The sequence below is a fragment of the Pyrgilauda ruficollis genome, unplaced genomic scaffold (genome assembly GCF_017590135.1).
Source record: "Pyrgilauda ruficollis isolate IOZ18807 unplaced genomic scaffold, ASM1759013v1 scaffold61, whole genome shotgun sequence".
NCBI classification, from domain to species: domain Eukaryota; kingdom Metazoa; phylum Chordata; class Aves; order Passeriformes; family Passeridae; genus Pyrgilauda; species Pyrgilauda ruficollis.
The window spans coordinates 3,835,373-3,858,862 of record NW_024527822.1 but is presented as its reverse complement, the minus strand read 5'-3'; the positions used below and the strand labels follow the sequence as shown (position 1 = coordinate 3,858,862).

Genomic DNA, 23,490 nt, shown 5'->3' with positions numbered 1-23,490 from the left:
AACAGATGAGCCCTGCAAAACTGTGAGGGGGAGCAAATGTGAGGAAATTTAGGATCTAGCACATGGTAGGGAGGAGAGGAAAAGAAACCTCTCGAGAGTTTTAGCCCTGTCATGTAGATTGCCCTATTCATTAGTTAATGGTGTTGAAAAATAGCTGGGCAATCTGAAGTGCCTCAGTTCTGTAAGGCTTCCCTTATAAGTGGAAGATTGGAAAATTCATGGCTGCTGGGTGCTGGATTGCCAGTACCGAGCGTTGGTGCTGGTATGATGGAAGGCATGGACAGAATTGCCACTGATGTACGAGCAATAATGTTTGATTTATAAGTCATCTGGCTAAATGAAAGATTCAGCTGCAATTCTCTTTGAAGTCTGACATCTACAAGATAAATAGGCTGAACATGCTTAGTCTGATAAGAATTCATCTCTGAACCAACAGCACAGGAGGACCTGCTCCGTGAGCTGCAGACAGAAGGCCTGCAGAGGACCAGAGCTGACATGTGAATATAGCCCTGGAAAACAGGTTTCATTTTGGAGATGATATCAGTGGGATACTGAACACAGAAACCCCAGGCCCCAAACCTCTTTCTCATTTTAGTTGCTTTCACAGAAGCAAGAATGTGCCCATCCTTAGTAAATAAGCAAATTTACACCAAGAAATAGTAAATTTGTGCAATCAACTTTTCACACACAGAGAAATAATCCACCAAAGCTGATAATTCAGAACTAGAGGCAAGTGGATTTTCAGTGAGAGCAGCACAGCTGCTATTGTACACTAGTGAGTTGCTTTCGGAAAGGGATGTGCTGAGTGTCCCCCAAGGGCAGATGTGGCTTCCCTCTGGGGACTTCTTGTGGTGGAAAGAGAAGGGGCTCTGGAGTGCCAAATGAAGACGTTTCACAAGCTGAGTGCTTCTGGCTAAGGTTCAGATAGAGCAATTCTGGCAGAAACCCTCTGATGCAGATATGGAAACTTTTCTCCTTCAGCCTGTTTATTTTTCATGTTGATATTTACATTGCTTCTACACCCAGACTCTACTTCTATTTCCACCAGAGATCCAAAGGCTATAGGGCAGGAATGCAGTACTAACAGAACATCTAGAACAATACAACCCTGCCAGTAGCTGACATTAAAACTTCAAATATAAACAAAAAATAAAAGAATTCCCACTTGACAAGCAAGCACTTCTTTGTGAAATATCCCAGAAACAAGCTTTTAGTAGAAGACAGTACTGCAAAAGCCAGTAGGAGTGCTCAGTATAGTGAAATCACTTCAGGAAGGATATGATCAGTGATATCTTCACCATGTTTAAGAGGAGGAATATGGGCTGTATCAGCCTGGAATAGGTACCAAATGTTTGTATATATAGTCCTGAGTTACACAAGCTGCAGAGAAAGCATGTGGGGGGTGCACACCAGAGAGAACAGGAGAGGAACTGAGCTGCAAGCCCATCTCTGTGATCTGCTTTAAAATAGTCTCCATCCCACCAAGAGGTCTGTTCAGTGTCACCACAGTGACGCTGCTCACTGACAACACAAATCTGCCTTACAGCTTCCTTCAGGAGTCCCACCCATGAGGAACCCTGCAGGCACCCATCCCTCACAACCCACAGGGGAAACCTCCCCTGTCAAATCAGCCTTTGCATGAACACCTTCACTCTGAACCTCTGCATCCTTGGTGCCCAGCAGGACACTGCAATGTCACAACACGGGCAGCAGTGCACAGGCTGCCAAGTCTGATGAAGGAGAGAAGCACATTTTATACCACAAGCTGTGTTTTTGTTTACTGTCTCCCATTTATAAAGACAGTATGTGAACACATAAAATACGATATTTTTCCTGGGAAGCAGGACTCTGCATCCGTGGTGTCACCCTGTAGTCTCAAAAGCCCCCATGACAAGCTCAGAACTCCACAGACCTGGGGAGGGTAAAACAATCAGTGTAGGTGGGTGGCCCCCACCCATGACACCTCTTACCAAGCAGTGTGTCCCCAGATAGAGCAGGACTGTGGGGATGAGTCACCTGTGTTCTCCAACCTGAATGGAGTTCCCACCACCTCCTCCTTTCAAGTCCCTGGACACCTTCAGACCAGTGCTGTCAAGGCTAAGGGGCAAGGAAGAATCAGAGAAATGGTCATTCCCAATCCTCACCTACTTGGATCGCCCCTTGGGTTCTGCAGGGACTGATCCCTTGCTGCGCCATCACTGATTCCAGTTTCCCTCAGCAGTACCATTGTAACAAGCATATGTGACAGAACACAGAAATGCTTTGCAATCTTTGCTGAGGAAATCAGTTGTCCACGTGCAATGTTGAAATAATTTTCAGTACCTTTCTATCATTTCTTGCTGATGTATCAGAGACACACACATTCCTGAGACACGGAGGAGATGCAAGGTGAAAGGCAATGCCATTTACAGCACCTATGAAGGAGTCAAGGGAATGAGAGCATCCTCCCTGCTATAGCTCTAGGTATGTCCCAGGGTAGTTTTAGAAAACCTTCTGGAGGGCCCCATTTTAAAGCCTTTTCTTGGGGAAATTCAGTTGTTCCTGGTTGTGTTGAAGAGCTGTTGAAAGCAGATTGCTTTAATATGACCTTATAAGAGATTCACATAAAAGCCAGAGGGAGCAATAGGAAACAAGGGAGGTTTATTGCTAAGGTATCAGAGGAGCACTGGGAAGGATCAGAGTTTGATCTTGGCTGTGCTGATGACCTTAGGTAAATCACTCAAGAACAAGCTTGAAAAAACTTGGTTAGGAAGTTTTTCAGACTCAGTGCCTCAGTGGGAACCAGGGGGTTCAGGGCACAGTTGACCATTCCAAATTTTGATAGTGATTGTGAGTGCAGAGCAAATCAAAATCTGAATTTAGAATCTTTTGAGAATCTTAATTCATCTCTCTCTGTCTCTTTTTCTCCCAAGCTTAAAACAGGGAAAACAAATATTTTGCCACTGTTGTAAAGCTAAATGTATGAATGTTTGCTGAGATACAGGGGTAACAGAAGCCACAGAGGTGAATAAGATGGATATTGCATTAAAAAATCCCAAGCCCTGTTTTTATCTAAACAGTGGATTGGTGATGAAAACAATGGAACTGAATTATTAACCACACAGCCATTTATGTGACAAATGTCACCTTTTTGTCTGATAATGATTTCCAATGGGATAGTACCACCATTTTATATGTCCTGTATGCACTTGAATAATGTTTGGTAAATTAGAGTCTGATTCAGAAAGTACTGCTGAATACAGTCAACACTACTTCTGTTAAAAATTACCAGAAAATATATTTTCTGGACCTGTTTAGTAATCCACAGGTGATAAACAAACTAGCTTACTTAAAGATCATTTAGGGATGAGGAAGCCTTTTTTCCATTGACATTTCTGAATGGAAAATTCTGCTGAGACAGTCAGCAGCTCAGACTGTTCAGATAGCAGAGGGAGACCTTTAACAGTGCATCTGACCCATTACTGATTTATGAGAGAACAATGTTGGAATAAATATGAACAAAAATCTATCCTTTCACTCAATTTGGTACAGCAATGTTGAAATTGTACTAGGATAAACAACTGCCTTGCAATAAGCATGCTCATTCATTATTCAGTGTTAAATCTTAATTGTTGCTGATTTCAATTTCTGTGTGCTAAGTGTTTCTAAATTATAAATAACCCTGAAACTCTAATAGTATATACTCTGTTAAGGAAAAGGTAAGTACAGAAATAAATTATTAAAGTGTTCTGCTTAACTATTGCCACACAAGTCATCTCAGGATTGGGAGATCAAGGCAGCCACTTCGATAAATTTGAAGAGATATTGACAAGGAGTCTATGGACAAGTCATGAATCTGTGCTGCATAAACAGACTTTGCATATGTATATTTATTTACAAAATTGTTACATTGTGATCTTCACTCTGAGGTTTGATTTTTCTCCTTTTCAGGTCATTGGCAAATTGTCCTGACCTTAGTGAGAGTAAAATCATATCCTAAGTACACACATCACTGCTGTGCTCTCCCTTTGATCTGAGCACTGAGTTGCGATTAACATTAAAGAGAGAAAGTCCAGCCACAAGCATTTTCATGCCCTGAGCAAGCATCAAACACGAGACCCCTTCTTGTCCTGTCTCTTGTTCTCCTCTTTCATGTCTCTCTTACTTATTTATGTATTTGCTTTAATTTGCTTGGAAGAGTTTTGTTTGCCTCAAGGAGGGATGGTTGTGTGATTAAGGCACCTCACATCCCTGTGTCTCCTTTTGCCTTTTCTAATTCTTTCCATCTCTTCTTTAGACATCCAGTGGAAAGACCTGTTGGCTTGTTCTTCACTGGCCTGTGGGACAGCGCTTCATATCTGTCAATGGATCAGAAGGACTGAAGAGCATTTTTGCTCCCACCAATGTTTCTTAGAGCTGCTAAAACAGGACCAATGAAGATGTTCACCAGACTCCAAGTCCTTGCGCTAGCTTTATTTTCCAAAGGAGTTTTCCTTTCCCTAAGTGACCACAGCTTTGTCAGAAAGGAAATTAAGATAGAAGGAGACCTGGTCTTAGGAGGCTTATTCCCAATCAAGGAAAAAGGCACTGGGATAGAAGAATGTGGGAGAATCAATGAAGACCGAGGCATCCAGCGCTTGGAGGCCATGCTGTTTGCTATTGATGAAATCAACAAAGACAACTACTTGCTGCCAGGAATTAAGCTTGGAGTTCACATCTTGGACACATGTTCCAGGGATACATATGCCTTAGAACAGTCTCTGGAGTTCGTCAGGGCATCTTTGACTAAAGTGGATGAAACAGAGTACATGTGCCCTGACGGCTCGTACGCCATCCAAGAGAATTTGCCACTGCTCATTGCAGGAGTCATTGGTGGCTCCTACAGCAGCGTCTCCATACAGGTGAGTCACAGCAGCCCCACCAGGTGAGAACTGTTTATCTGCAGTTCCAGTGAGAAAACCACTGCTTGTGTAAGTTTGCCAATAAAGCAAGTCCTAGCTTGATCACTTTACCCTAGGGGTCAAGCTAGCATATGATTTTTACTGAATTTACATTAGTTTGATTCACTCTTTAAAATACCTACTTCAAACCTCCAGCAGCTGTCCATTTCTTCTAGTTATGTTGTATCCTGAAGGCATCTGAAATTTCCAAAAGTCTTAGTATTCATTTTTAACTTTGCATTTGATGACACTTTCTACAGCTCTAAGTGCAGATATATGTTCACATTAATCATAAATGATACCACCTGTGTGTCTGAATACATGTGTTCCTGCCATGCTGCATGTTCATAACATTTGTCATTTTAACAACAGATATTTAAAATTTAAAGATAAATCCTTGTCTTAGTTCTAGACACTAGTGGGGTTCCCCAAGGCTCAGTATTGGGGCCAGACCTGTTTAATGTCTTTATCAGTGTCCTGAGTGAGGTCATCAAGTGTACCCTCAGTCAGTTTGCAGGTGACACTCAGCTGGGCGGGAGTGCTGATCTGCTGGAGAGTAGGAAGACTCTGCAGACTGAATCAATGACTGAGGTCAGTGGTATGAGGTTCAATAAGGCCAAGTACAGGTCCTGCACTTGGGTCACAACAATCCCCTGCAGGACAACAGGCTGGGGGAAGAGTGGCTGGAAAGTGTCCCAGCAGAAAAGGACCTGGGGGTGCTGGTTGACAGTGGCTGAACATGAGCCAGGTGTGCCCAGGTGGCCAAGAAACCAGTGGAATCCTGGCTTATATCAACAATGGTGTGTCCAGCAGGAGCATGTCCAGAGAAAGGCAACAGAGATGGTGAAGGGTCTCATCCTGAAGGAGCTGGGGGTGTTTAGACTGGAGAAGAGGAGTCTCAGAGGGAACCTTATAGCTACAAACACCTGAAGGGAAGTGGTAGCCAGATGAAGGGTGCCCTCTTCTCCCCAGCAACCTGTGACAGGTTGAGTGAAAATGTCTTCAAGCTGCGCTAAGTGAGGTTCACGTTGGACATCAGGAAGAATTTCTTCACAGAAAGGGTTGTTAAGCATTGGAATGGATTCCCCAGGGAGGGAGGTGGTGGAGTTATCATCCCTGGATATATTAAAGAAATTACTGGATGTGGCACTCAGTGCCAAGGTCTGGCTGACATGGTGGTGATCAGTCAAAGGTTGTACTCTGTGATCTTGGAGATATTTTCCAACCTAGATGATTCTGTGATTCTGTGGTCACATTATTTTTGGTCAAACAAAACAAGCCAGTTCACATGACTCATAATCACAAGTGAGTGCTGTCTTAAGCCCAGACTGACATAGACTAAGATCATGCATCTGGTATTTCTTCATGGTCAGACGCAGGTTTCCAAAGGCATCAAGATTCTTGACAGTGCAGGATGTTTTTTCAGACTCAGTGTGGGACGTTTTTCCAGACTGAGCACAGGCTTTAATTGCTGCACCAGTGTCAACAGCAATAAGAGTTCTTGCGTACTGCAGACTCTCCCAGGAGTGACAGAAAGCCCACAGAACCTCATTTCCCTGTTTCATAAATAGGGCAAGAGTTCATCCAATGTTCGTTTCAAGCAGAATGACTCTGGGGAGCTGGTTGCTGCTCTTGTGAAGGCATTAAGTCCCATCAGTTGGGAGCATGTCCCATAGGACATGCATGAGCACAGAAGAATTTAAAGAAATTGTGTTTTATTTTCTTTTGTATTCCAGTGTGTAACTCATCTGTGTATTCATAGTAGGGAATTTAAGGGCAAATCATTACCCATACTGCAGGAGAACACTTTCTGCAGAGCAGAACTCCAGCCATCTCTTGTAGTGGAAGTGGTTTTGTCCCTCTAGCCAGCTAGCAGAGCAGGAATGTATCTTTCACCAGTTATGTGAGTCTGATCACTTGGAGCACAAAGAACAGGTAAGTTTCAGGCTGAAAAAGAGACATCTGAAGGGGGAAAATGTTAGCTATAGAACCTTGGGCAGCACAAACTCTTAAGGAAACCATTTTTCATTGTCTCTTCCAATCACACAAAGAGTACAATAAATGAAACCAGCAAATGGTAGATTGTTGTGGATGCTAAAAGCTGAATGAGTTCCAGAAGTGACTAGAAAAAAAAGAAGAAATTCCATAAGAAATTCCTCCTTTGGTCCAGCAGTTCCCAGAGCTACAGCTCTCTGAAGGCTGACAAAATATTTTGAAGCATCATATGACTGTAAAAAATGTACATGTACATGTAAAAAAATGGTAATATTGCTATATGAACACCTGTAGGTCATCCAATTTTCAAAACCTAAGGAGGATGATGGGACAATACTTATAGTTAGTATTACTCTATGATCTTCCCTAGACTTGTCAATATTTTTTCAAACATAAGGTCTTAACACAGTTCTTCAGAGAAACAAATCGTTTCACAAATCATTCAACTTGTCATCAAGCATCTTCCATTTTTTCTTCTAGAAAAAAGTATTCTCTTGTTTATTTTCTCTTTACATGGATTGTGCTGGCCTTCCTTCAGTCTCTCTTTTCTAGCTTTCCTCTAGATTTCATACCATCTAGAAAAGATGTAATTAAGTACCAGAAAATACATAATTAAGCCATTCACTCCTGTTGCCCATCCTGTTAAAATAGTCACAAGTTCTCTTTCAAAAGAAAATCCCTGTCAAGAATAATAGACATTGCAGACTCAAGCCTGAAATCGTAGGGACTTTCAAGCATTGAAGGCAAGCATTTTGGTGCCATACCAATTTCAGAGCCAGTCACCTGGACAGAGTAGCTCCAGTAACAACTGGAAGCACACCACTGCTGAAAGTCAAAATATTTCACCAGGGGTGTGTGTGCAAGGCTCAGCACTCCCTTTCCCTGTGTTTTCAAGCAGCATCCAGGGTGCTGGATGCTTCCAGATGTAGCCCTGGCAAGCATTTTTCTTCTGCTGAGAGCTGTAAACACCGTAAAGTCTACAGTGCAGTTTCTTAGCCTTAAAATAAAACATGCTGAGTTCTTCAGACAAAAATTATTTCTGCCTTTTTTTCCCCCTCCTGTGAATTTGTCTTTATATTTCAATATTTTTTCTTCCCCTCCCTTCGCCCTCCCTCTCCTGCTTTTTTTCTGGACAGCTGTCTGCCAAATCACTTCATGATGCTCCTGCTGTCAGATTTGTACTTCTTTCATTACCCTTCCACTAAGGAATAAAAGATTTTGCTGGTAAATCAGCAATGAACACCTTCCCCACTGAGTCAGTATGTGCGATAGGCACTTTTTACAGAGACTAAAAACAACAAGAGAATGCAGAATGCTTAATTATTTTCTGGTCAGACTAGGCTATTATCGTTAATGATGATCTGGATAATTAGTTTTTAGATGTTGTGTTTAAATTAGCAGTGAGCCCAATCTGCACAGCATTTGATTCTTCAAAACTCATGCCAGGATTCTTAGTCAATGGAAAAGCTCATGTTTAAAAAAATTTTAAAAAAATTAAAAGGTGTTTTCATGAAATAAAATTCTGACTTGAGTTGAATCTAGCATCAGGAAGTGAAGAATTCAAAATTTGGAGAATTTTCTTTTGGGCTCATGGCTTTTCATCTGAGCCAGGTTATCTACTCTTTCTTAGTTTACAACAGAAATTTCAAACATATTTTCCTTGGAGAGATTGACACAGTAAAAATTACAAGAAAAAGAGGCAGCATTCATTTGCAGAGGAGCACCTACATAGCCAATACCAATTCCACGTTTAAGATACTTAGGTCAGCTCTTTCCAGGAATGTGCATTGGAAGCAGGAATACCTTTATTCAAATGCTGGATTTGTTCTTCCCTGTTTCTGAAAACTGGATTCTTCTTCTGAAAATGAAGACTAGAGTCCATTCCCTTCAGTCAGCTCTTAGAAAAATTAAAACTTTCCTTTACGTGGGCTGGATTTTTAATTTCTAAGTATACCGTATTCACATGGATGTAAAGATTGTCGACTGGCTGCCACCTGGCTGTCAACCCGCAAGACCTCCAGATCATGACCATAAAAGTTATTTCCAATTTAGGTCCTCATCCAGAAAAAACGCCAGAACAGAAACCAGTACCCTGCTGTCTTCTCTTCAGTTCCTTGCTGTGCCTCAAGTAAACTGTAACAAAACCACTGCAGCAGGTTTAACGGTGCATTACTGCTATCACAAAAGCTAAAGCCACTCCTAAGTGAGTGACCATCTGGCATGAAATTCAAAATATGTACTCATTTACTGGCAATCTTTTCCTGGCTGTCATTTCTCCTTAGCCACAAAAGTCTGCCAAGGGCTCATGGAGCCTGAAAGCTAATCACCTTCATTTCCTTCCTCCAAGAATAAACCATCTTTCAACGAGAGTCTTAACAATAGCTTCGGACTTCCATCACCACTGAAAATACTGTAAAATCCTCAAATGAACAGAAAATAAACAAAACATAGCACATGGAGCTCTGTCCCACTGTGCATTGATCCCACAGGGATATGGGCAGGAGACATGTGCAGGAGGTTGCAGAGGTTTGCCAGGCCACAGACACCATTTGTGCTGTGCACTGACAGCCTCTGGTGATTTTGTGCTTGTGAAAGTAAAGCAGATCCTGATTAAAAAATCCATTCTGTGAGATGGACCACCTACCACCAGCATTTAAGCTACACATGCACTTGCCAGCTTCCATGTGTCTCCTTTAAGTTCTCTCCTCTTTTATCTCTGTTCTCCCCCTCTTTCCACCACCTCTCAGTCAGACCCTTTACAATTACTTTGTAGTCATTTTGATTTGATTTTGGGCTATAATTTTCATTTCTCAAGTGTGTGCATTTTGTCATTTGCTAAGAGAAAGTTGTAAGACTTTACAGGGATAGATAAGTAACCACTGAGATCATAGGTAAGGAGGAAGGAGCTCTATCATACAAGTCATAGAATTGTTGAGGTTGGAAAAGACCTCTAAGATCATTGAGTGGGACCTTTAACCCAGCACTGCCATGTCCACCATTAAACCATGTTCCCAAGTGCCACATCTACATGTTTTGTGAATACTTCCAGAGCTGGTGAATCCATCACATCTCTGGGCAGCCTGTTCCAAAGCCTGACTACCAATTCAGTGAATAAATTTTTCATAGTATCTAATTTAAACCTCCCCTTGCCCAACTTGAGACCCTTTCCTTTTGTCCTATCACTTGTTACATGGGAGAAGAGACCAACCCTCACCTGGCTGCAATCTCCTTTCAGGGAGTTGCAGAGAGCAATAAACTCTTCCAAGTGGGAAAATATATCACTATAAGACATCCAAGTCTGTAGTGGCCAAGTCATCCAAAGTGGCCAAAAATAAGAACTAGCTAGGGTCACCTAGACATCACCTATATTCATTCTACCCTTTCTGACTAGAATTTACTCATCAGTTAACGAGTCTCAAATTACCGTATTTATCACTGATAGCTCCTTGAACTCCAGAAACAATTCCATGTTCCTTCAGAGCCAACAACCCCAGTTTTAGTACCTTTTCTGGTCATGTGTAAATGGGACTTGAGTCACAGGCAGGTTTATTGGGTCTCAGAGAAGAGTTGCACTCTCATGCAAAGCAAGGTCTCCCACACAGGTCGCTTTTCAGGGTGCAGGTTTGGTGCTCAGCATACTTCACTGCAGTAATGCTGTATGGAGTCAGAGTGCATATGTGACAGCTCACTGTGCCATCCCCTGCAGGAAAAAAAGAAAAAAAATTATTTCCAAACAATTCCTTCAAAGCACAACATTTATCTGCGTGCCCTCCATGGTTTACTTTTTACTGCACAGGACAGACACAAATATGAAAAGAAATTCCAAGGTCCTGTGCAGAAATCCTAGCTGTTATTCTGACAGTATTCCTTATTTCTGATGTTCATTTTGCAGATGAAGTTATTCCACAGTTCAAACACTGCTTCTCTCTGTGTGGCAGCTACTGAGTCCACTGCAAACATTTAGCTATATTTTTCCCAGCTTCATTGCCTAAATTTTCAGGAGAAGAGCAAGGCAAAAAATAATGTTTCCTTCACCCCTCTTCCTGCTAACAAAAAACACCAGACATTTTTTATTTGTTTGATAGTGAATTATCTTTTCCTGAGTTACCTTTTGGAAGCAATTTTGTTAATGAACATTGCCTACAAAGTAGGAAACAGGCTTCTTAATACCAAAGAGTGAGAAATTTGATGGAAATCACTGCTTCAGTCCTGCAATGCACCAGAAAATTCCACAGGAGAACAAGCCAGGCTGGGACTCCTAAATAACCTCACTGCATCTGGTTGAGTTCCTTACAACTGACCTTTAATGATTTAAAGAACTGGGATATTGGCATTCCCAGTGACCTTCTGGGTCAGTCCTTGGAGTTCTGCTGAAGCCAAATTGGTGCTTTTTGCTGCAGGTCATGACACAGCCCCTGTGCAGTCACTGCCTTCATTAGTGCTTATTATGATATCCCAGAGATGGCACCCTTCGTTTAAAAATGGGCCAGGGAGAGATGGTGTTCCAGGCTGATAAAGATTTTTCCATTCTGAAAGCAGTGAGGATCCTTAAGGTCTTAATTTCTCTTTGAAAACAAATTAGCTTGGAGTAAATTTTTTCTTGGGTCCAAGGTGAGCAGCTGCATTTGCATCACTGAACTCTCCTCCTCCCAAATACTCCCAAATTATGTGAGTATGCCAGAAGTGTCCAGACTGAGTCACTCTGGGTCACACTGTCCCCAGGTAGAAGCCTACTAAATCCCAAGAGAACAGGGAATATTATGGTGAAGCCCAGCTTTTCAGTATTGCTCATATTTATTGCCACTGTACAGTCTGGCAGCTCACAGCCTGCTGGGCTGTATCTGCAGAACATAGCCAGTACACAGATGGGAATAAATATTTCTCTTTATTCTATTCTCATTGGACCACATCTAGAGTATTACCTCTAACTTTGGGCCCCTTGGTAAAAAGAAGATTCAATAAATACAAATATAATAACAGGGAGGAGAATCTGGAGCACAAACCCTACAGGAAGAAATTGAGGGAACTGCACGTGTTTAGCCTGGAGAAGGTTTGGTGGGAAACTAATATCAGCTTTTCAGTATGTACAGGTTTGTTCTCAGGAACACAAAGTAAATGTCTTTATCAACATGATGCAGGACCAGAGGATAGAAAAAAATACTTATAAATGGAAAAAGGGGAGATTTTAACCTGAGAAAAAATGTACATTCCAGTTGAAACCCAGGGGAGACTGCACAGGCCAGTGGAGACTGTTGGCTAGAGAGGTACCTCATTTGGTCTTTACCTTAGGTTTATGTCTGCCACCTCCCACACACCCACAACCCAGCCCATTCAGAACCAGTGTTTCTTTCCTGCCTTTCTAAAACAACTCTTTCTGCCAAACTTTTGGTATATTTTTGGGTTTAAGAAACAAGAAAAATTTAAATCAGGAAAAAAACCTCTGTATGATATATTGGTATGAATGCTTTAGATGCAGTTTGACTTCCAGCTGCCCAAATAAAAACAAAAAGCCAACAAGGTAAATTACCATCATTTAGGAACTGGATAAAACATACACAAGCTGCAGTCCATGTTTTTTCAAAGCAAGAGCTCAGGCCCTGTGTTACAGCATTGAAATTAGGAAAAACCTTGGGACATGGCTTTGCCATGGTCTTGCTGTGGGAATCTGGACTTGCAACTTATTCCCAGAAATATAAAGACTTTCTCAGGAGACAAAAGGCAGCAAAAGAGTTACCATTAGGACAGATTGCAGCTCAGAGAGACAGAAATTTGCCCAGTTTCTCAGTAGAGAAAAAACTCCTTTACCTTAATGTTATTCTGCTCCACAGCCTAATTTATTGTCTGTTCAGAGTAGCTCTTCCCTGTCTCAAAGGAGCTCTGTGAAATTAGATTCATTAAGCCATGTTAAGTGCCATGAGACTCTCTCATGGTTAAATTTCAGAAGGGCAGAGAGCACTGTCATCTAACAAGGGGCCTCCTCTGTCCAACAAAAGTGCAATACACACTTGTGAGTTATGGTAAAGACAGTCTACCTGTTCCAGCACTTCTGAGATTTATCTTTTCTTCTTTTCTCCAAAATGTTTCCTGTGTTTTCCAGTCCTATACACATTCAAAAAAATCCACATAATAATCTCAGGACCATTAAAAAGCGAAGTTTTTAACAAAAACATTAGAATAAATTCTACTGCCAGCAAAAATAAAAATCTTATGAAGATTAAGAAAACATTCTATAAGATTCAATAGATCATAAGATAGATCAAGGTTACTGAGACACAGAGGTGTAACCTATCTGTCCCCATTTACCAGCAGGGTTCTTGAATGGCCACAAACACTCCCAGAAGCCAGGTTCATGTGTTTGATAGCTGTATCTAATTCATGGCTCCTTGCAGGTGGTTGTTATGAAGCCATTTTCAGTGTTTTAAGCAAGACTGGCAATATCCACCAAGCAATTATCCTGTCCCTGCAGCTCAGAGAAGCAGAAGTGACAGATGTGGAGAGGGAGAGGGACACTGGTCCCCCCTGGCAATGCCACAGCCACTCCATTTGTAGGATTTTGTGGTGCCAGTATGTCCCTGTGGCTGACACTGGACTTACTGCCATGCTCATGCTGGGCAACAAATCCCCCACCAAATCACCATCCCCGCAGCTGAGTGAGAGCCAGGTTTGCTGGGGAGTGGGCACCTGACTACAGGAGAGTGGCTGCACTAATAAGCAAATAAAGGTTTCCCATCTCTCTGAATGCAGACTCCATTGACATGCTTTATTCACAGCAAGCTCTGCAAAGTGGCTGGTTTGGTTTGCAGAGGCAGAACATCCAGACTTATCTTCAAAGGTATCTGCAAAACCCACCAGTTTTGACAGCAAAAAAAAACCTGGCTACTACTGCTGCTTAAGTGCCAACATATGGATTTCAGGCACTAATTGCATGCACCACGGCTTGATTAAATTGCTCCCTGGAGCTTTGCCAGAATAAATTATTTCACTGAGCTAAAGCTGGAGCTGCGCTGCAATTTTGAAGCTGTTCCACACATGCCAAGGCAGCATGGAGCTACACTGGAGGTGTGCCCCAGGTGATTCAATCTCAGTGCACATAACTCTGGTTTACATCCCACTGTCCTCTACCCTGAGCAGACATAGATATCAGCTCCTCTGCAGAACCTGCTACTTGATGCTGATAGTCTCTTAACCAGGATAATATTTTCAATATCAAATGCTCAGATCAGCATGAAAATGGCTGGGAAAAGGGACTGTTCTGAAATCAATTGTATCAGCTAAGTGCCTGAGACTCGAGCTTTTTTTAAAAATTCGTCCCTAATATCACAACCTTACAATATTCCAGAAAATCCCCACTTGAGAATTTCAAGAAGAGTGTCCTGTTCTGAATTAATAACAGATACAACTTCACTGAACTCCCTGAGCAGTAATAGTTCTCAGGGATTATTGGATCACTATCCTTTATGATTAATCAGACTTCCTTGTATTTCTTTTAATTTTTAGACCATTAAAAATCTACCATCTGGACAGCTTTGTAATGAAGAGCTTTACAGCAAACATCTGTAAACACATGAGAACTTTCTTCTCCCAGAGCACAGGAATGAGAATTACAGGCGTTTTCAGGGACCCTGGAAGACAGTGTCCTCCAAGGCTGAGGGCCCCCATGTAAACCGGGGGAGTAATTCTATGGATGCTTTTGCTGCTTGGACTAAAGGAAAATATTTTTTTTTAAATTTTAAAAAGGCACAAACAAACAGAAAAAAAAAAAAAAAAAAAAAAAAAAAAAAAGCAAAATAAACCAAACTAACTATAGAGCTGCTATATTTGTTAGGAGCACCTTTCTGTGAGCTGAAGGCTTGTCCACTCACTGACCAGCATTACTTGAGCTGGTGAAAATGGGCTTCTTTTTTAGGCAATTTGAGGGGGGAAATGCAGAGCAATATGTGTGCATATCTTCATTATGGTTTAGCACAAATAAAATAATTCCTGCTAGAATAAACTGAGACAAGAATAGCAATTCCAGCCCACACAGTTCTGCAGGAAATGTTCCAGAATAGCTACATGGAGTACATTCTTATTACCAAATCGGAGTGCTCTTGAGAGAGGACATGTGAACCAAACCATGTGGATATGTGGGCATGTAATCAAAGTTACAAAGCCACAGGGACTTAACAACGCTCAAAGCACCCATTGTACCTTGGTGACAGAACAAGCCTCTCTGCCCATCCTGTTGCTTTAAAGCTGTTCATTTCCATCACCAGATGCAAATTAAATCCCACACTTGCAGTATAAGGCGGTTTAATGACTGTTACCATCCAGCAGGGAGGTTAAGAACACAACAGCCGCTTTCTGAGGGACAGGAACTCGTTCAGCTGCAGCGCTTCCCAGCCTTGTGCCTGTACCCACGGGCAAAACTGCAGTGTCAGCTAAACCTCAGGATACTCCTTCCAAGCACTGTAGGAAAGGTTTTATTTTGGTTTAAACTAAAAAAAAAAAAAAAAAAACACTACCAATGTTTTGGGGTTTTTTTGTGGAGGCAAACTTCAATTCAACATCTACAGCTGAGATGCCAGGACACTTGGTCTTTCCTGGTGTTCCAGAAGGACAGGAGGATAGGAACCTCCTGAAGTCCTCAGTTCCATGTGGCCCAGAGGTTGTGAAAGTCCCTGTACATATATGGCTCACAGCAGATTCTGGTTCAGATGAGATTACACCAGTTTACAAGGGCACTAGTTCAGTGTCTGCATTACAGAAAAGACAGAATCTAAATCTATAAAATCCTAAGTCATACAGGTTGCAGAAAAGCAATAAAATTCTTCTGTTTGTTCTTTGATTTTTTTGGGTTTTTTTTACCAGACTCTAATTTGCTACTGAGGTCTGAGCCTTCAAAATTTGCCTCTTCTACAACATTTTTTTCAAAACAGTCCTTTGCCTTTGAATTCTCACAGACAATCTGTGGTCAAAGAAACATCTGGGGAAGATTAAAAAAAAATTAAACATTGGGCAATTTTTAATAAGTTTCTCTTGGGAATCTCAAGTACACTACTGCAGAAGTCTCACGCACGCTGTTACTTTTCAAATGGTTTCGTCAGTCTGCACTCTAAGATTAGCTTCAAATTTTATTTACTAGGCAGAACTTCCAGTCACCAATCTTCTCTTTGTCATTTAAGAAACTATAATAGGAAAAAAATGCCATAACCTTTCTTCATTTCTTTTCAGATGTGATCAAGGGTTGTAGGTCATTACATTACATGACATTAGCTCAGTTGGGTAGAGCATGGTGCTTATAATTCCAAAGTCATGGCTTTGGTCCCCATATGGGCCATTCACTTAAATGCTGGTTACAATAATCCTTGAGGGTAACTTCCAATTAGGACCATTCAATGATTCTGTGATTCTGTGGTTCTGTGACATTGTGAAACACTTGAAGAGTACTAACATGCAACAAATGTGCCATCTCAGCTGGTCTGCAGCCAGAACATCTCAGAAAAATGTTTAAATGAGTAAAAAATAGGAGAGGTGGGGACTCACCTTGAGTAACTGAGATTAAAAAGTTCTGCAAAAGGCCTGTATATTTGTGATATTTGCACAAAATGGAAATTTCTGTCTTATTAGTGAATTTGGTCATCAAATACAATGAATCTTGGAGAAGAGGAATCCCACTATGAACAGCAAAGGCATGCAAATCCCCAGACCTTAGTAAGGAACACACACTGAAACTGAAAAATATTGTCCATTTGTGTCTAATTATCTGTTGTTTAAACAGGCTGAGTTTCATGAAAACAAAGGTCCATTACAGTCCCAGCAGGACCCAGGGAATTAACTGGGCATCAGAACAGGTTTTGTGCATATGCTCAGTGCAATGCTTTCCCTGGAGTTTGTTGTCAACATCCTCTATCAACACCCTCAATCTGTGATAGTCATAACATCTCTCATTATAAAACACTGTCAGTGCCTTTCCCTAAATGTTTCTGTTCCATTTTGTAAATACCCCTCTTTAATAATCTGTGCACCCCACTTCTTCTCTAGGTGGCAAATTTGCTCAGACTCTTCCAGATCCCCCAGATAAGCTACGCCTCCACCAGCGCCAAGCTGAGCGACAAATCCCGCTACGATTATTTCGCACGGACGGTGCCCCCGGACTTCTACCAAGCGAAAGCCATGGCTGAAATCTTGCGGTTTTTCAACTGGACTTACGTGTCCACGGTGGCTTCCGAAGGAGACTACGGGGAGACGGGGATCGAGGCCTTTGAGCAGGAAGCTCGCCTGCGCAACATCTGCATCGCCACCTCCGAGAAAGTGGGACGGTCCAACATCAGGAAGTCTTACGACGGCGTGATCAGGGAGCTGCTGCAGAAGCCCAATGCCAGAGTGGTGGTGCTCTTCATGCGAGGCGACGACTCCCGGGAGCTCATCGCAGCTGCCAACCGCTTCAACGTGTCCTTCACCTGGATTGCCAGCGACGGGTGGGGAGCGCAGGAGAGCATCGTCAAGGGCAACGAGCACATTGCGTCAGGGGCCATAACCTTGGAGTTGGCTTCCCATCCGGTTAAAGAGTTTGACAAGTACTTCCAAAGTCTCAGCCCTTACAACAACAGGCGCAACCCCTGGTTCAAGGACTTCTGGGAGCAAAAATTCCAGTGCAACCTGCAGAACCGGAAACCGCATCGAAAGGCTTGTGAAAAGCACTTCACCATCAACAGTTCCAACTACGAGCAAGAATCCAAGATCATGTTTGTTGTGAATGCTGTGTATGCAATGGCTCATGCCTTGCATAAAATGCAGAGGACTCTCTGCCCAAACACCACCAAACTCTGTGATGCCATGAAGCATCTGGATGGCCGGAAGCTGTACAAAGATTATCTCCTGAAAGTAAACTTTACAGGTAATGCCTTCTCTTTCGGTACCTACAGAATGAAATTAAGCACTGCAATTAAGGAAATGTTCATCAGTCATGGTAACAGCCAGCCAAATTCCTGGTAGCAGCTATTTACACAGTTCAGACCAGGGTGGTACACAGGCAAGGTCACTCCAGTCATAAGAAGGCAGAAAGGAAAAGAAAGAAGAGCTTAATGAGAACCCTAAAAAAGCCAGGGTGATGCTCCTCCTTCTTCCAGCAGAAGGAAGAGGTGAAGGTGGCAACAGCTGGTCTTGGCAATGTTGCACTTTATCCTCTAAAATTCCACACACCAACACCCATTTAATTCACAGCCAGGTTGGGCATGTCTGAAAGCCAATGCCTTTCACCACCTGCTACACCAGGCAGCCGCCTGATAATCCCATGCCAAGACTTGGCCTTCTCTCCCTCACTTTGCTACAAATTTATATAATTGCTGGACCACGGCTAGTGTCCTTGCAATAGTAAGGTAATAATTCCTGTCATAGAAGCAGATGTATATAAACTATTTAAATATATGGGGTAGTGCCATTACCTGTTACAAAACCACAGGCTTAATGGCAAAGTATAAAAAACTACATTAAACGTGCAGAAAATGCAGGTCTGTGGTCAATCTGGAATGATATGAGCAAACTTCATGGGGACTGGCTGCACAGCACATGGCACCTCTGTGGTTTTGCCACCACATAAGGCTGAGTTTAGCTTTTTTAATACTATGTCATTACAATATTTCACCTCAGCAAAGCTAAATAGATCTACAGAGGAAATAAGTAAAGTGTAGAACACCCTGTCTTTTTGTTTCTTCATGTGTGAGTTTCTTCTGAAGCATCAAGGTCGAACTTGAATTTCTGTGTATTACAAAACTGATGACCTCAAATGCTTGAGTTGATACTAAGGAACTATCATGCTGTGCTCTGAGTGAGAGCTAGCTCAAAGAGGAATTGAAGGATAAACATGTAGGATGCAGCATGCTCAGTCCCAAGAGATCTTCAGTAATTGTACAATGCTAATAACACTGAAAACTACATAAAACTGTCAAACTGGAGCATGAACTTTCCCCTCCTTTAGAGATGTTCTCAGCGCTTGACTCAGATTACTTCTAGATACTACCAACCACATCCCTGGTGCTTCTCTAACTCCCAGTGGGGTGCAGCTGCTGTAGCCAAGTACTCAAGGCAGAATGAAGCAAACTTTTCAGGTTTAGACCTCTAGAAATTAAGAATAATCCTTTCTTCTTCTCCTCCTCACAGCACTTACAACATAGAAGCTCTTTTCTGGCTTGCCTGCACTTACCCTCAGAGATACTTGAATGTCTTTAAATTGTTGAAATCAATTGGTTTTAGGAGGACAGCACTTCATGGGAGCTGATTCCTGGCATGCTGATCAGGAGGGAAGGCAGTGGTGTGCTTCTTTCCCTGCCAGAGAAATACTTCATGACTGTAATGGCCTACCTAAATGAGTAGGCACTTCAATCTTTTAAACTTCAATTATTTTGAAGATTTTTCTGACACTACAGGTATTTTTATGAGCTTAAATGAAAATACTATTAATAGAGTCCAGTCTTAAGTCTAAGCAACTTTTGTTCAAATATAGGATTCTTAATAATTTTTCTAACATGCAGATATTTTAAGCACCCAAGCATTTTTCCACTCAACATCTAGATATAAAGTCAAAATAACCCTGATTTTCTTTTACCAAAATCTCCAGAAAATTGTTATTTATCTAGAGCCAGAAAAATTAGCTTTAACTTTGACTGAAATATCTTTTATTTTTTTATGAACTGGGAATTGAAGCTGTTCAAGCTGAAAAAAAATTGAAGCCTGTAATTTTTCAGTTTTGAAAACAGAAGACTCTTTTTTGAACCAAATTAATTATATTGAAAATCAGCATGGAAATCTTTGAAACTCTGAAAAGCATTATTTTCCATTAATTTTCATTTCCAATTTAAAACATTAAGAAACCTGTCAAGTTCTTTTCCAATGGCTTTGTTCCATATACATTTTTACCAGCTTACAACATTATTTGCTCATCTCCTTTCTTTGTTATTAGTTCTTCCATTACAATGTGAATCCTTGTTTTAATATAATTATTTTTTAAGCAGGTGAGTGATTTTTGTAGTGATTTATTAAGCAAGTCTTCCATCCCTTACTCCTTTCAGAAGGGTGTGAAGAATTAATATATATGTGAGATTTTAATACATATAAGTCTTGTCATTGATTTCTATGGGACCAAGAATTATTCTTTACTCTTTCCTGGCTGAAGAAAATCTTTGTGTGTATTGTTAATGCAGTATGAGGACCTTATTGCATGGTAAATTTGATCAATGATGCTCTCATCTCCAAACCTGAGAATGTTTTCCCAGCACAGAGAGAGGGTGACATGGAAGTTACCAGCCCAGCAGCTGCCCTGCAACCAAGTCAGGCTGTGGATGTTCTCTCCTCTGTAGCCTGGGGAGCCACCCAGACCCACCACAAGGAAGCAGGCAAGAAACAGAACAGTGCTAACCATATTTGCAGACACACAAGCAGCTATTGAAGCAATGCCTGCTCTGCTAAAAGGCAGGGGTCCACATAGATAAGCCCTACAAGAATAGAAATCAAGCAAAGAAATGGTGGAAGGAACCAAGCAAATGGCTCTGTCTCATCCCAGTTTGCTGGAACATGAATTTCACACACACCAGTCTCAGTAAACGATGGGTGGGTTCCTATGACTGGTGTGGGATGGAGCAATTTTAGACATTTACCCTTCACACTCAAATTAGTTTTGATTAGTCTTTGATTACAGTTAATGGAGGGGACCAGCACTTACAGAGTGTGCTCCAGCCCATGTGAGGTATGACTTGCCCCTACATCTCTTGCTACTGACTACAGATGGAGTATAGAGTGATTAAGGTTTATTTTCACTTTGCCATTTAGCTGAAAGCCTGAAGTGAGACTCCCAGGAACAGCAATAATGTGGTTTGCAAGGAAATATTCAGGGACCAGCTAACAGCAGGGTGGTTGCAGGGGACTGGCAGGATTTCTGCATCCTTGTGCTGCCACTGCTGCTGACATGCTGTGTGACAGGTAATTTCACTAATATCTCTGGGTTCCTACTTATTTCTCCTTTTTCATCAAATCAAAATAACTCCACAGAACTGCAGTGTGGGATGAAGACAGAGTGAGATTTCACTCTTTATTGTCTGTGAGATACACCAGGCACATAATTTTCTTGCAAGTCAGTAAGACGCATGTGACAAATATCATGATATTCTGAATCTTTCTAGTAAAGGAAAAAAGAAATACCTGTGCCTAATTCCAGCTTCCAGCAGCAGGATGTGAGAATGCAAAGTCCAGCCCCTAGATAAATGCTCTCGCTCAATTTCAGTGTTTGTTTGGCCTTTCAAAGAGATATAGGCTGGTTCATCTTCTTGATCTTCCCATCCTCTACATTTCCTCCTGAGGGCACAAGTGCAGCACTTGATGTTCTAAATCGTGATGGTTTTCTGCTGATAAAGAGATGCCAGTCAAGAGGCTGTTAACTTCTATTACCAGAACAACAAAGAAGTGCTGAACAAAAGTAAAGGTCTCCATGGCAGAGAGCACAGAGTAAACTCAACTTCTCACCATACCCAGCCATTGCCTGGTGAAGGGCAGCATACAGAGGGGCTCCTGGGAGGGCTGTGAATCCAGGGATGAGCCCACTCATCCAGAAGCCTTGATCCCTCACAAGGGTGGAGGGGACAGTGCAGCAAACAGCCTTGCTGACTAATTTAGCTCGTTTAAGCCACCAGCACAACACAGAAAGGCAGTGTGGTCACTGCCCACAGCACTGCTGCAAGCCTCACGTTTGACAAGGGCCAGGACAGTGTGAGAGGGGTGTCCATCATTTGGGATAAAAAAGTGGCAGGGTCCTGCGCAGCTGTGCCCTACATGTTGCTGCCTGTTGTAGCTTCTCCTCCAGGACATTGGACTGGAAGGGAAGGGTGAGGAAGGGTAGCCATGATAATGGAAGACCAGCATTAGTTCCAGTGTTCCTTATCTGGCTGTGCAGGATAAACCAGGAGTGTAGGGCTGGGCTCCAGCTTTTCCCACGCCAGTTAACAGGGCTGATGCTGTAACAGGACTACCCCTGCCCTCAGTCTAGTGGGGGAGCATCTGGGCAGAGGGGGGTTGGATTTTGGCAGGTACGCGTGTCCACATGTCCTATGCAGTTTTCTGAACCTGCACAGCTAATGGCTGGAGAAATTTGGTTAAAGTACTAGACTCGGAAAAAAGATCATTAAAAATTTAGGCAATGCATATATAAAGTACTCAGTGTCTTGTCCTATCCTTTTCTCCCTCCTGAGTTACTAGAATCACTGTCATGGACCTTTTTGTCTTGTGTTCAGAAATCTATCTCTTCTACAGCAAAACCTGTGTCATCAAAAACAGCTTATCCTGGGCAAGTCCTCTCCCCTGGCTAACCAGAATGACTACTCCAAATGAGAAAAGGGTTGTAAATCATGTCTGATTTGTCCCCTTTCCTCCACTGGACTTTATGACAAAACTTCTATTCTTACCTGGTCTCACATTTCTATGTGGTTCATTTTTTCCCTTCTCTTCCTCCTCACTCTGCCCCAGTCAACACTGAAATAATACGAAGCAGAAGCACAAATTCACCTTCTCATTTATTCTGGAACACTGGTGACTTCTGTTGTGGGAACACAATTTCACAGGCCATTTCCATCGTATCTGTTCCATCCAAGTAAGAAAGAGCTTAAGTCATGGTCTGCAACAAGCAGATGTCACCTTACTTCTGAGCACAGCAGCATTGCATGGTCCCTGCTCTGGGATTTAGCCATAAATATTTCCTGTCAGAAGTGCACTTCAGAACTCAGTGCTCAGCCAGGCTCCATGGAGAAGAGACCAAAGGAATGCTGCATTTGCTATCACAAGCAGATTACAGCTGCAGAAACTTCAAAGGCTGGCTATGAGTTCACAGCAGGGAGTACCTGTGAAGGCTAGAGCCACAGCTCAAAGCCCAGGCTCTGCAGCAGATGGCCCTGCTGCTCCACCACCTCATCCAAGGAGTTCCTTCTCACCAGGTCAGATCCCCCTTGCCTTCAGCACTCAGTCAGCAGTGAGGCTCATGCCTCGTGGCTTTCCTCGTGATGCCTATTTGTAGAATAAACCAGAGCACTCTTTCAGATGAAAGCAAAGCTCACATGGGCAGAAGGCATCCACTACCTTGTTAATCATAAAAGTTGTAAAAGTGTAATACATGATGGATTTGTAGCTAATAAAAGCAAGGAAAATGAGTGAATTCCCCAAGATACTAATTAAAGATATACATGAAAAAAGATGTCTAGGATTTATAGGAAAAAATAACTGCCTTTTCCTGTGACCACAAATGTGTCATAGTGTTTAAAACCTTGCAAGCAGCTAAGGGACAGTCTCTGAAAGCACACTTGAGACCTGCTGTTCCAGAGCAGAGGAACAGTAGAACCTGCACAGTTTTTTTCCATATTCTCTGTGTATTGGAGTTACATTGGTGTAAATACACAGAGAGCTGCAGTGAGATTTTGATGGCCTGGTAATCCTGATGGCCCCATCTACTTTCTCCTTTCTCTTCTCTTTAGAGGCATCATGGGATCTGCTGTTCCTTTACTTGGGGTAAATTTACCCTTCAAGAGTAAACAAACCAATCTCTACTTAGTCCTTCTGA

General features: G+C 42.1%; 1 protein-coding gene across 2 annotated transcripts in view; it reads left to right on the top strand.

Annotated features, from left to right (window-relative positions):
- The first annotated feature begins 4,281 nt into the window (after positions 1 to 4,281).
- Positions 4,282 to 23,490, top strand: part of GRM3 (glutamate metabotropic receptor 3) — a 44,566-nt gene continuing 25,357 nt past the window's right edge. For both annotated transcript variants that reach the window (XM_041483731.1, XM_041483729.1), the window contains exons 1-2: positions 4,282 to 4,880; positions 16,938 to 17,793. In XM_041483731.1, the coding sequence (XP_041339665.1) occupies positions 4,383 to 4,880; positions 16,938 to 17,793 (1,354 nt within the window). In that variant the 5' untranslated portion in view covers positions 4,282 to 4,382. The remainder of the gene's footprint in view (positions 4,881 to 16,937; positions 17,794 to 23,490) is intronic.